Source organism: Drosophila subpulchrella, chromosome X (genome assembly GCF_014743375.2).
Source record: "Drosophila subpulchrella strain 33 F10 #4 breed RU33 chromosome X, RU_Dsub_v1.1 Primary Assembly, whole genome shotgun sequence".
Classification (NCBI taxonomy): domain Eukaryota; kingdom Metazoa; phylum Arthropoda; class Insecta; order Diptera; family Drosophilidae; genus Drosophila; species Drosophila subpulchrella.
Window position 1 is genome coordinate 13,166,700 of NC_050613.1, and position 14,930 is coordinate 13,181,629.

The 14,930-nt window shown below is 36.1% G+C and overlaps 2 protein-coding genes across 3 annotated transcripts in view; both read left to right on the forward strand.

Annotated features, from left to right (window-relative positions):
- LOC119556234 (protein sprint) overlaps positions 1 to 14,930 on the forward strand; it is a 114,922-nt gene that overhangs the window by 20,054 nt on the left and 79,938 nt on the right. The window lies entirely within an intron of this gene.
- LOC119556243 (MICOS complex subunit MIC13 homolog QIL1) lies at positions 6,686 to 7,519 on the forward strand. Its single transcript, XM_037868277.1, has 2 exons — positions 6,686 to 6,759; positions 6,831 to 7,519. Exon 2 carries the CDS (start codon positions 6,888 to 6,890, stop codon positions 7,398 to 7,400), a length of 513 nt encoding a protein of 170 aa, XP_037724205.1. The 5' UTR covers positions 6,686 to 6,759; positions 6,831 to 6,887; the 3' UTR covers positions 7,401 to 7,519.

The window sequence follows — 14,930 nt, forward strand, 5'->3', positions numbered from 1 at the left end:
AGGGGGGCAGGCAGGCAGGCAGGCAGGAGGGGTTGTTCACAAAGCGAAACTAAAATTCCGAAAACGTTGCCCATTTTCGGCCGCAAAAACTTCAGGCAATGCGGACGGAACTGAACTGCGGAGAATTCCGCACCGTGGCCGAGACTTTGGCGTCCCTCCGTCCGTAGAATCACAAAACAGGGGCGGAGGGGTTTTCTTTTTTTCTTTTTAGTGGGGTCGTGATGGGGCAGGGGGGGTGTGAATCCCATGCATTGCTACGCGTGAACGCACCTTTTGCAGGCACTGTGCGCCAGTGTGTGTCTGCGTGCTCAGCCGCACTGTGGTTTCCAGTTCTCTGGCAATTGAAAATGGAAACAATAAAATCAAGGATGGGGCTAAACCGACCCGCAAATTGCTTGGAGAGCAAAGGAAAAAGATTACAAGGTAAAGTCCCCTGGTCCTTAACATCGGATTGAAAATAAATACCTAACACTTAAAATGTAGCTTAAAGTTTGACAATTTGTAGAAAACCCTAGGAACTATTATAGATTTAGTTTAAATAAACTTAAATATACCAAATCTATAATTTAACTACAGCTTTTTTTCGAAATAACTAATGTATTTTAAAAATCTTTTAAAAATTATTTTTACCAATATTATTTAATGATATTTTGTTTAGGAGCTAAAGCTGCGAAGGCCTTAAGCTCGCCAAAGATATATGTACCTATAGTCAAAAGAGTACTTGGCCAACATTTCAGAATTTTTGAGTTATTGGCAATTTTATCAGCTAATAAGAAAATTTGACTATCCCCAAAGAAAATATTTTTAAATATTAAATAAATTTTTAAATAATAATTTCGTTAGATTCTGGTCCAATTCAGTTTTAATATGCTATACAACTTTTGAACACAAAGTTTTTTACAATGTCCAAGTAAGTTTTTCATGGATCATACACTCAAAAAGCGATTGCGTCAAATTATTTGTCAATTTAAATTATTAGTTTATTAAATTTAATATTCAAAAAATAATAATAATTATTATTTTTTATTAAATTATTAATCAAATAATTAATAATAATATTCTAATTCATCGAATTGTCAATTTAAAAAAAAAAAGGTAGTTTTAATACAATAAAATGCACAAAAGTTACTATTTTATGGTAGCTTTACCATTATATAGCAACCAAAGCAAAATCAAAATGCATATCTCTATTTTGATTAGTTGTTTATCGTTTTTTATAGTTACGCAACTATCCGTATTGGTAAATCTCACCGATTTTTTTTTTGAGTATAATGGTGAATATTTTCGCCCCTTTTCGAGGGACCCGAGGACACTGTGCCCCTCATGCTTTGTCGCCTGTTACATAGTTCTGTGTCCGTGTCGCCAGCAGCAGCAGCAACACCAAAATCATCCGCACAGCATCAGGGGCAGCAGCATCGGCTTCCCCATGGCAACATCCATGGCAGCAGCGGCAAAAATGTGCAAAAAATTAATTGCTGCGCATAAATCAAAAGACTTTGCTCCTGTATTTCTCCACCAGTCCCCCTCCGCTAATCTTTCCCGAAACGCCCCTGTATGTTCAGCCCCCCTTCATGGTCACTTGTTACTATTTCTGATTTCCATCAGCACTCTGGTTATGCCCAAGGAACGAACGATACTGCATATGCCTATATCTCAAGATGCAATTTGAAGGCTCATTGTTTTTGGACTTGCTGTAGTGTTGATGGCATCAAGGCCGCCTTTGGATAGGGTCCAATGCACCACCCAGTCACGCCTCTTATTTTTTTTTTTTGTGCGAAGGTGTTTCAATGGAAATGCGTGTGCGAATGCAAAAGACAAACAACAGCTGTTCTCATCGCCTTGATTACCGGAAGTTTTGCCATAAAATCGCTAGCAAGAGGAAAAAAAAGGCGATGCAACGAGCATGACAGACTCATAAAGCAGATATAGTCAACCCTTTCCACTCCGAACCCCTGAAGATCCACCCCCTCGATTTGCCAGCAACATCTTCATCATCACCATCATCCTCATCGTTTATGGCAATCGTTTAAACACGTCTGATGGATGTGTTTTTTATGACTGTCAAGCTTCTCGAATCTTTATTTACCGACTGACTGATGCGCATTGGGCCAATATTTCAAGGCATTGTTGCCGCACTTCCATCGACAATATCGATAAAGTTCACTTTATATATTGGCCGCTAATAATTCATTCAATTAATGCTTAAACATGTTGCCAATCTAAAATAAATCGTTCGTTGCAAAGCAATTACGACTGGCAGCAGAGTGGTGGGATATTTATTAACCCACGCAATTCAGTTAGTATTTTATATTTACCTAATGGCAATTTTTTCTGACCTATTTGTATCTTAATTAAACATTTGTTTTAAAATAAATTAAACAATTTACAAACAAATTACTGAAATTTTAAGATAATGTTCCATTTGAACATTTTGAAATATTAAATGAATGGATATGAATAATTCCCAAGAGATGAAGATTCCCTCTGCAAGGGTATAATAATATTAGGCATTTATTTCTTATTGACATTTTTGTTAATATTCATTATAATAATTATATTTATTGTTACTATAGTTATAACTATTGTATTGTGATAAATATTGTATTATTATAATTATTATTATTATAATTCACTTCGTATATTTATTATACCAATTGTTGATTTTTTTCTATCTCAAAAAAACGTTTATAATACCATGTTTTCCAAAAATAAATCAAATAAAATTAACAACTATCTTTCTGTTTATTTTTTATTTCACACAATGTTATATGATTAACTTCTAGATATTTTTAACATTATTTGTTCATCCAATTGAAGTGACTTTCTATTGATAAGTGTAATTTATTGAGATAATTATAAAAGCAAACACAAAGCTTGGCCCACAGATGTTTGCTTTTTTGTAGAGAAAGACCGTGGAAAACTTTTGTCATAGTCCATGGGTACAATTTGACCTTCTTTCTCAACATTTCAACTCCATCTCGAGTGGCAGGCTATAAAAAGCAGCCCCATACTCCATCGATTTGTCGCTGCCATGCACTAAACATTTTTATGCGGATCATAATTCCCGGCACTCTTGGCACTCTTGGCAAGGCCATTTACAGTTGGCTTCTCTGATTGCTGTTTGTTATGTGCGGTTTCTGTTGGCCTGCCCACTAAATTAAAGAACAAACAAAGTCTCGGTGTCCCCATGTCGCATACTGAATGCCGCATACCGAATATCACGTATACGTCATAGCTGCCGGTGTCGCCCCATAAAAAGTAACCATGCATAGCTGAAAAAAAGCAGAGCAGACCGTAAATAATGCACCGGCGATTTATCAGCCCAGAGAGACAGTTTCAGTTCCAGTTTCAGTTTCAGTTGCATTCGTGGTGGCAAAACCCAAGCACCAGAATACCCAAATGCCACCACAATTCAAATGCAATTTCGTAATAGTTGTAAAGCCAGGTCCCAAGTGTGAAAAAAATAAACCACAGCCATAAAACACCCAACATTTAAAAAAAAACTAGCAAACTTTATGTGGGCTTTTAGAATTCCAGGCTATGAGCAGTTCTTAAATACCATTTTGTACTATAAAGTATAAAAAACAAATGGAAATGAATATATTAAATGAAAGAACCTGTTATAAATTTCATTTTTTAATTCATTTTTAAAATTCTTTTTGGACAAGTGTAGTTTAATACAAAGGTTTAATTTCTTTTTTAATTTGGCTTATCGAAAAATTCTTTCTAAAAACAGCAAAAAGCGTATTATTATTATTATTATTATATTATTATTGTTATATTTTTATTATTATTATTATATTATTATTATTATATTATTATTATATTATTATTATTATTATTATATTATTATTATATTATTATTATTATTATTATATTATTATTATTATTATATTATTATTATTATTATTATATTATTATTATTATTATATTATTATTATTATTATATTATTATTATTATTATATTAATGTTATAAAACTTACAAATTATAATTAATTTCGGTCCCTGGAAATTATACATACATATTTTTCGAGAAAATTCCGAACCATGGAACTTTAAAATCCCCAGATATATGATATGTGTAGAATGAGAAAAGGGAGGTTGCATTCCAAACCCAAACTGGTATGCCCAGAGTTTTGTTTCGGTTTTTTATGTAGTCTGTTTCCAAACCCAACCCACTGTGTGTTTGTCGGCTTAGCCCCGTTAAGCCTCACACTAATTACACTTGCGCTTTTTACAGATCCACACACATAAACTCTGCTCACATGACTTCCACATTTTTCTTAGCCCCGGCCACAAAAAACTCTAACATATTTTCATTTTCATGGTCAAAGTGTCAGTCGAATGGGTTTGTTTTTTTTTTTTTTTGGGTAAAAAACCAGACCATGGGAATGAATGTACAAATTTTAAATGAGAGTTAGGACCGCGTGTTCACAAACGGCGGTACAAAATATGCAAATGGAAGCCTGGTGTCTCCATATCCGTTTCCGTTTTTCGGCAGCCCCAAAAGTTGAGCCCGCAAATCTTGATTTAATTTCCGGCTATTAAGCTGGAATGAAAATTCTGGGCTTGCAAATAGTTGTGGGTAGAAAAAAAAGGGAAAGTTGTTGAGAAGTGGAGAAGCTCATTAGGATCACAAAGCAGTCACGTTTTTGGTTGGTTGCTATAAGGAGAGTTTTTTTTTTTATCACTCCTAACAACTTTATATCATCGGGATATTTAATGCAAATCTCGATGCCAATTCAAAAAGATTTTTTCAGAGCCCATCAGAATATGAAATTGAAGTGCTAAAGTTCAAATGAAAAAGAAAAGGCGTGGGTTTTGTAATCTTTACTCTTTCCTTTTAAAACACTAACATTTCTTCAAGCTTAAGCCTACAATAAATAAAGCTAATTTGGTACCTTGTTATTGTATTTTAAAAATTAAAAACCCTTTTCAAATAAATATATAATCAAATAAAGAAGTATTAATGAACATTCATAGTGTTTAAGGAGACAAGAAAGGTCTCTCCATCTCTAACTTGAATTTCCCTAAGAAACCTTGCTACATATTCTTTATCTAGCATGTGTAAAGCAGATTCCATTATGTTATCTTCAGCCCAATAAAGGCACAAGTGAAGTGATGTTTCCAGAGGCCTTAACCCATGCTGCCGCAATTCCACGCCTTGCACCTCGGCCACGCAGGACCCATCTATTCCCGGCTTTATGGCTCTGCCAATGAATGGACACATCCTGCCTGGCCAAGGACCCTCTGCCACCTTTCCGGCCACTCTATTATTTATTTATAGAAAGTTGCCAGAGTCACGCCTGGGGCTAAGAATTTGGTCCTTTGCTGCTTGGCCGCCTCCATTCTGTGACAAATGAATTTGGGTCAAAAGTTGTGCAAATTAAAAAAAAAACCAAAAAAAAAAAGAAAACGTCCTGTGGCTGATGTCAAAGTTCCTTCAAACAGGACCTAAAGATTCGACTCGCCTTTGACTCGCCTGAGTGACATTCAACTGGTCCAAGTGCTGGACCGAATTGCAGTTTTATTTCCATTCACGTAGCTCCACACACGGAATGTTGTCCTTTCCCAAAAAAAAAAGAGGATAAGTAAAGAATAGTTGAAATCCAGGGTACCGACTAACCGATACCTGTTATTCTGCTCCATCTTAAAGTTATGGTTTATACCAATAGACAATCTACAACCTTCAATATTATATAGTTAAAATACAAAACAGTTGATTTCATATATAAAATTAAAAAAAAGTAAAGAAAATCCCTACTCGAGTGTACCGACTACCCCATACCTCTTATTGTGTCTTCATTTTTATATACCTTCACAGTAAAAAAATCAAAAAAATATATATTTGATGGGATTACATTCATTGATCCAAAAGCAACATGCTCTTTTTACATTGCAAATAAAAGGGTAGGAAAAACACATCAAAAAAAGGGCGACACCAAAACGTTACAAAAGATTTACACCATCCAAACCTCAACGCTTTCTCCTGCATTGTGGGCAATGCCATTACTTTTTCAGTTTGCTGGTTTGAGTAATGGATTAGATTTTTACTCACTTGTTTTGGGCTTCCGCGCTTCTTCATCGGATGATAGTGTGTTCGTTTTTTATAGCCCCCAAAAAAAAAAGAATATCACGCCGTTGATGAAGGGATGCAGGGAACCAACTTGAAAAAACTTACAACTCCTGTTTTACTTAAAAACTTTTGCTGATGTGTTTGAAAAAGAGGCAACGGAAGGCATCCCTTTATGCTATTGAAAAAATAAGTTTCGGGAACTTGATTTTTATTCTGAATCATCTATTAAGTCAATTTGATGAAATTAAAAAAACTTTATATATTCCTTTTAGTTAACAGAAGTTTTTCTTTGCCAACGATTGGTTATGACTAGACATCCAACTTTATAAGAAATTAATTTTGTAACATCTTACTTGAAATACTCCTTGATTAAATCAACATTTATTTTATATATTTAAATATTTGTTTTTTAAAAATTTTAAATCTAACCATTTGGGGGAGCTTAAGAATTTGCATTTTAAAAATTAAAATCAATTTGATTTTAAGGTGTGCTTAAGAATTCGCGTTCTTAGGCCTTACATTTTTTGGGGGAGGTTTATAAAGAGATTTCACATATACATGTAATCAGACGTCTTATGAATTTTCAATTTAATAAAGTAGGCTTATAAGTTTCTGTCTTCATCTCAGAAGGTCTGGAACCTATTTTTAGTAAGGCAAATTACAAAAAGCAGAAACGCGTTAGGTGTGAGTTAGAAAATTAAGTGTTTTACTATTAAGTTCGTGATTTCCGTTGTTTTTGCATATATTTTATAGATTTTTTTGAAGAATCGTAATTATTCTGAAAAGTTCTATTCCCGAACTAAGGCGAAAATGATCACCACACTGATGGCACGAACGGCGGTGGTCTCCATAACGGTCTACATGACGAACCGCATGGGAGTTTGGGGCAAGACGGAGGAGACGGACCGCCTGTTGTATCAGATAACCACGGGTCTTCATCCATTTTTCGGACTTTTGCGTCGTTTTCTACACATTGAGCCGACTGATCTGAGTGTGGGCGAACTGGCCCGGGAATACTACAACCAGGGTGTCAAGGAGACCTTCCATATAATCCGAAACCTACCGAACTACTCGGAAGATCTGGCCGATGGGGCCAAGATCGCCTGTCTCGACTTGGTCGAAAAGGCCAAGGAGTTGCGCCAACAAGATGTAAGATGGTGGAATATTACCATGGATAATGCTAAGCTGGAGGATCCAGTTAAACCTACACATCCTGCTGCCGGAGATGGACCGTCCCACGAAGTAATCCTTATCGAGAGGCCGGGGGATATAGATGGCTTTGCTGGGGATGGCGAAGTTGCCCTCAAACCAAGGACAAAGTGAGGAATTTAATAGCACAAAACAAAGACTAACTTCATCATGACTTGTCATCTGCTAAATCTTATTGTTAAATTTTTGGGTACAGTACTACTATTTAAATCAGCTCTTGAATGTAACTCATCAGTGTTGATACTCTGAAAACTAAAAAGTTACTAAGCTTTAAAATGAATTTCATTTAAAAGTGTGCTAGAGAATATACATTCTAATTCTAAGGAGTGCTCAAGAATTCGGTTTCTAAAGCTTTAAAGTTCATTTCATTAAAGGAAGTTCTAAAGAATTCGCGTTCTCAAGCCATTTAAAAACCAACTTTTAGAAGATTAATGATAAAAAGCCAATTTTGGTTCATGTTAGAGCAACAGTAGTCGTAGTTACTATCCTTCTTTTGTTTTTTTTTTTTTATCTTTGGCTGCTCCTACGCCCAGACACTCGGTAAACAGTGAGAACAGTCAACAGTCTATTAAAATGCCAGTCGAGCCGCATTGCCAACCAAAGTCAAGCCGTGCGAAAAAGGATTTTCCAACCCTTCCCCGCCCCCACCCCAACTCGCCAAGAAGGAAAACTGAAGCCAAGCGAACCAAACCAAATCAATCCAACCAAACAAACACCCAACCCTTTTCCCCATTTTCTTTATCCAGTTGTTCTGCGTGTTGCTTAACATGCGTTTTAATGTGACCCTTGCGGGCCCATAAAAATGGTCACTTTTTACCTATGAAAATCCCCGTCGGTAGAGGTCATCCCTTTAGCCCTTTCTCTCTGGGACATTGTTTTTGTTTTGATACCCGTAGCTTGCAGATTAAAAGGGTTATATCTACAAAAAAAAAAAAAAAAAGTGAGCTTCGACCATACCTATAAAGTATTTTCTATGTACACCTCGACCTAATATTATTTTTTTAAATATTTTCTATTATCAATAAGTTGGTTCCAAATTTTCTTAATTCGTTAAACACCTAGCAATTCCAAATCTAAAATACCCTATATACCATAATGATGTTCAAGAAAGTTACCATATATTTAAAGCAAAGCCAAATACCTTTTAGGTATGCAACATATTTTCAAACAGGACAGTTTCTTCACTGGCTTCGATTGATTTTCGCTTTTATTTTTGAATTGTAAACAGGTTGGTGGGTCATAAAAACGGGGCTACAGGTGGAGGATATGGTCGTGCTGGAAGGGTTGCAATTCCCTTCTTCAAATGGAGGGAAATAAACTTTATAAACAGCCCCAGGCAATTGACACAAAGGAAAGTGGAAAGCGAGAACTTGTGATTGAAAAACTAGCTTCAGGTCTATTTAACATAAATTTTAATAAGTTTGAGCTTATTTGCTTACATTTTAAAAAGGGTTTCTCAAACTATATTTACAATTGTATTAGCTTTAAGTTATTCTACAAATGTAATTGAGTTTTTCTTCAACTCAATTAGTCATAGAGTTTAACCATTTTCTTCTAAAGTCTTATTCAAAGTCTTAAATTTATTCCTTATCCTAGCTCTACCATTCAATATTTAAAGTATATCCCTTGCATTGTTGTCCAAAGCATAATCCACGTTGTATCTATTTACATATTTATCAGCGTTTTGCGGGATTCATTTCGGTGACTCCTGATGGAGGATGCTGAAAAGGTTACGATAGGGAGGCCAAGGATAAGGATAAAGGCTACGTGCCGCGTCTTTTGGCTGACTCTTTAACCGCTTATGCCTTAGATTTATAGTCACGGATTTTATTTATGTCACTTTTCCCATTCTTAACGCTGGCACCATTTTTCTTTGCGGTTTAGCATACAAAACGTCTGGTCCTTGGTTTTTCCGGTCCCAGCCCTTTTATTCTGCCACATTCTATTTCCTTGCTGCTCCTCTAAACGTTGCATAAAATCAATTTCCCTAAGTTCAAGTCCTTGATGATGAGGTAAAAGTGTTGTAAGTTTATGCTGCTCTAAAGCGTGGGCTCTGAAGTGGTGCACTTAAAAAAAGAGCACATTTATAAATGGTAAGAAGTGTAACTTTTAAAACAAAGTTATATTTCAGAATGATATGATTATGAATAATGATTAAGCTCATTGTATTTACTTGTGGGAATAATCTTTTTTCAATTTTTTTAGTATACGTTTGTAGTATTTAAATTCCTTTATTTATTACCATTCTCTCGATCTCAATTTCGAGAGACTAACTCCTCAAAAAACCAAATCGAGAATACTTTTATCTCTATTTCAAAATTGTTTACTCCTGAAAAACAAACTTAAGTGCAATTTCAAGAACATTTTCACTCGAAAAAGTGAGAAGACAATTTCCTAAATTAATAACATTTAATCTTGGCTTATTTTCATTCTCAATTGTTCTGATTGTGAAGCTACATTTTCGCTCAGTGTGTGTTGAGTGTGAATGTTAGTCAGTTCTTGGCGCTGTTGTCGGCACAGCTGGCGCTGAAGTTCTCAGGGGCTTGGGGGTTTCTGGTTTGGGGTTGGGGTTGGATTCGTGGGTTCGAGGTTTGATGGGGGGTGGCACATTTGGCGCCCAGCCGAGCGCTGTCTTGCATATTTAAGTTGGCCGCATCCCCCTTTGTCTTGGGGGCTTGGGGGCTAGCCAAAAACTCCCAACCCCTCTCAACGTCCGGTTGCCCCGATATTTCCGCTCAGTTCTACTACCAACTACCTGGAATATCCCAGTGTGTTCGTACCGAAGCCAGCTTCATTAGTAATCACTCTAGATGAAGAACCCTCCTCTTTGCCATATTTTCATACATTCATTTGGCCACTGCATTCATTTCCGTTCACTTTCAATTCCGTTTATTAATGAACCGTCTTGATGCCGGATCCCTTTTCCGGATCTGCTACACTTCAGTCTCATCCGTGAATATTTTGTGCTAATTTCCGTTTAATTGTTTAATATGTTGTTTGCATTTTCTATTAGCCAAAGTTTCCGGCGTTCATTGTTCTGGCAATTATTATTTTCCGGCTTGCCACTTCGAAGTGACCTGTCTGCCAAATGGGTGTTGGGTTAGAGGTGCAGACTCAAAGGGATCTAATCGAGTTAATTGCCAAAATTAACTGAGAGCTTGTTGGAGAGTCTTTGGGTTGGGCATAGAAGTGGTGGTTTAAATAAGTGGGTCTTAATGGAATTTGTAATGGAGAAACTCCTACTTAACTTAAGTGCTAGAAGGTAAGAGGGTAATATTTACATACTATATTTACTGCAAAATATATTTATACCCTTTATAATCTTATGCCGACCGACCCTAAAAAGTAAATATATTCCTGAGCAGCATCAGCATTCGTGTCGATATAGAAATGTCCGTCCATTTATTCTAAAGGTATCGATATATAACTCTTCAAAAAATAATCCTTCCATGTTTAAAAAATCTTATTGATATGTTTGAAAGTACCACATTGTTTGAAAATTAATTTGATATGTTTTTAAAATATCAACTTAATATGTTTAAAAGTATCAATTTGCTGTGTTTGAAAATACCATATTGATATGTTTAAAAATATTTATTTTAAATGTTTCAAGTTAGCTTGTTATATACTCACTTCCATAGTAAATCAGGTAAATCGACTTGGATTCTACTAGTTTTCGGACCCTGAAGTGTTGTCTTTAGATTAAATACTTTTACCAAAGACTGTTATCATATTTTAAACTTAACCCAAACACGTATACATTTTTTTAGACTAAATTTAAAAACTTATCAAAGGGGAAAAAAATTGATAGAAAATAGCTTAACTTATGCCACAACCAAAAGTAAATCGAGCATTTTGCACAGATCCCTTGGGATTTTGGCTCCCCACTGGCAGCTGTTGTTTAACCAACTCCCGTGGCATTGGGTCTTAGCCACAGTTAAGACTTCATTTACATACAAGCCCCCCCACCCATCGCTAATTTAAATCATTTTAATGGCCCAGAAGCGAAGGCAGCTCAGCTAATTCTCGCACAACTCCAAAGCCCCACCAAATACCAGTGCCATAAATGTGGCGCTGGATTAGCGTAGTCGGAAAATGTTGGGAAATGGACCAGGGGAAAGGCAAGAATCTTATGGTCTCAGCTGGCTGAAAAAGTCGCCGGAGAAAGATGTTTCTAAGAGAAAGCCGCAGCCTCCTTTCTGCAAGCTTCAACTTGAAATCTCCAGTCCTCACTTTCAATTATTCGCTTTCGCTGTTCTTGTTTTGGGGTTTCCATCGCGTTTTAACCCCGCACCACCAATTTCCCAAGCTCTTGTTCTTTGGCAGTCGTAATAGAATAAAGTTTGCACCATGGGAATTTCAACTGTTGTTCTTCAGCATTTCCCACCTGACCGGCTCCCCATGGCTCGAATTCCCCATCCATACCCGGCTGAAACATCGCATTTTCACCCACGGAGACCGAGGACATAAAAAGTACATAGATCTCCGCCTGCTGGGGAGCGTCTTTAGCTTGTTGCGAACTTGTAATCCACTCAGCCCCTTACCTTTTCACCCCGCTTTCTGTTTTCTTTTTTAAGTGTGTAATACTTGTCGGTGCATGGGAAATATACTAAATTCAGTCTTACTTAAAAATAAACAAGGGAGAACGCTATAGTCGAGTACCTCGACTATCAGATACCCGTTACTCAGCTTAAGGGACCAAAGGGAAATGGAGATATGCAAGCAGCAAAGCGAGATTTAAATGCGCCACCTACCGGCGGAAGACAGATTTAAGCGTTGTGGGCGCTAGGGTAGGCGTGGCAAATTTTTTTTGTATCAATCGATAGGTATTGACGAGACCAATTCATTTCAGTTAAAAATTTTTATCTAGCATGAAAATTGTGGGCGCCACAGGCTTGGGCGGTTTGTAGGCGTTATAGTGGGCGTGGCATATTCGCGTGACAAAATTGCGCTGCGTACAAAGCTACGGAATCTAAGTCTGAGATCCCGATTCTCTATCTTTTATAGTTTCCGAGATATCCACGTTCATATTTACGATTTTTTGAAGTTTGGGGCGGCTTGTGGGCGTAAAAGTGGGCGTGGCAAACTTTTTTTTGGGTCAATTGATAGGTATTGATGAGAACAATACATTTCAGTTAAAATTTTTATTCTAGCATCAAAACTGTAGGAGCCACAGTTTTGGGCGGTTTGTGGGTGTAAAAGTGGGCGTGGCACTCTACTGAAACAAACTTGCGCTGCGTAAGAAGCTCAGGAATCTGCACGCCAAATCTCAATAGCGTAGCTCTCATAGGTTCCAAGATCTCAGCGTTCATCCGGACAGACGGACAGACGGACAGACGGACATGGCTAGATCGACTCGGCTAGTGATCCTGATCAAGAATATATATACTTTATGGGGTCGGAAACGCTTCCTTCTGCCTGTTACATACTTTCCGACGAATCTAGTATACCCTTTTACTCTACGAGTAACGGGTATAAATACAGTAAGGGAACTTAATTAAAAAGTTGTATTTTTTTGGCGAAGATAACTAACAGCTAAATATGATATAAAGATTACAATTTTCAATTCTCAGTTCAAAATATTATAATATAATATATTCACATAATATTAGTTGGTGTTCAGTCAAAGCTTTTTGCAGTATCTATTGCATTTTAGCTGTGTTACATAAAATAAAATATAAACAAATACCAGTTATAAATAATATAAGTTATGTGGTAATGTTATAATATCAAGTTAATAAGTGCTTTTCATCACCAAATTTTAAAAACTAAAACAAGAGCGGTAAGAAGTTTTATTATACAATTTTTAAAGTATCCTTTAAATTACTACTGTGGTAGTTCAAAAGTTAGTTAAAAAAAATGTTGTGTTCTAAGTAATTATAATGCTATAATTATAATATTAATGTATTGTTGGTTATTGTAATATATATGTATCTATAACTCTAAAGTATAAAATAAAAAATATATATAATTACAAAACAAGTATAATACTTTAAAAATATATAATTTCCTAGGAAAAAAAATGTGATTCCTTAACTTAATTGGCCAAACAGTGCCCAAGTGTATTCACCTAACCTTCTGTTTATTATATTTATGTCAGCGTAACATTTATTTTCGGCTAAACTTGCCTATTCCTTGATGCTGTTTTCCCCCTTACATGGTTTAAAATTTAACACTAAACCAGGGGCAGAATCTGAGACTCCGAGGGGGGTATACGACTGTCATTTAGTAGCGCTGCTTACCTACTTACGATGCCGTCTGCTGTCGTCTGTCTGCTGTCTTCTGTCGCCTGCTGTCTGCTTATTGCTTTTATTTATTTACTAGACATAACTCCAAACATCTCCAAGTCCCCCTGTATTTCCCCAAAACCCTCTTTTGGCCCTCCCCCCCTTTTTGGCCCCTTCTCCAAAGTGGAACTTTGGGTAGTCATGTTTTTGATTTGTTGTGGCCCGACGGCGTTTTAGCAGTCGCAGGTGTTACGGCCCTTCATTTCAGTGGTGTTTATGACACGAAGTTGAATTTTATGCCGGCATCCGAAAGTATGCAAAAATATATTTATACCCCTGCATATATTTCGATACCCTGGCTCGGGGTATTTTGTATTTCGTCTAAAACTGAAACAAGAAATCGAAATTTGAGGCATTATTGGGTGCCATAATAATCTGTAATACTTACTCAAACATATTTTTCTAAAAACTTTACTACATTTTTGTAACAAAACTATTACTTGAGCTTCAAAAATATTTATTATTTATTTATGTTAAATTAATTAACAATTTATTTTATTGAAATATTTATTGAAGGCATTGCGTCCCTAACACAGGTAGTATTATTATTTCTAATCCTGACCAAAGTATTTTATAAAAAATGTACTGCACTTTCCTTTTATCCCTTTTGACTAAAATATTAAATATGTATAGAATAAAATTGAAAGTTTTAAGAAAGATATAAATTTTCTTATCAATACAGATTTAAAAGTGTACATTTAAAAATAAAAAATATTATAAATAAAAATATATAAATATTTTAAAGATATATCCGATAAAGTAACTTTAATATTTTCCCCGCTCTTATAAAACATATACGAGTATAAGAATTCCCAATATGGATTCCAAAACAATTCCATTTACAAGGGTATTTCAGACTTCGGATCTCAAACTTCATGCTTTGTTTATTTTTCAAACCGTAGTCTCCGTTGCAAGTATCCGTATCTGTATCTGTATCTGCATTAGTACATGTTTCTGTATCTGTGTTTGAATCGCGCCACAAGGGGCATAAAAAACATGGCCTGAAAGTAGGCAACACAACATTTTTATTCGCCCATAATGTTTTATATTTTTCTGTGGGGGTGGCAATCGAATGTTGAATGGTAAATTGTGAATGGGGGGAGTAAATCGAAGTGAAATCGGTGGTTTGCCAGGGGCGACTAGTCAATTAAATTGCTGACCAGTCATTGATGGGCTTTTGATTTGCCTGCGGTGGACAGTATTTTCCATCCCACTCCGGTTCTACACATATTCGAGATAAGATTGGAGCCATGGATCTTTGGCCGTAAAACTAATCAACCTTAAATACGTTTTCGGACCATCAAAGTTAAGCTGCTTTAATGGGGCATGCGACATGGTCTAGCCAACAAAAACAAAA

Excerpts from the sequence above, each read along its gene's own strand:
- LOC119556243 (XM_037868277.1), top strand. The coding sequence starts at position 6,888 with ATGATCACCACACTGATGGCACGAACGGCGGTGGTCTCCATAACGGTC.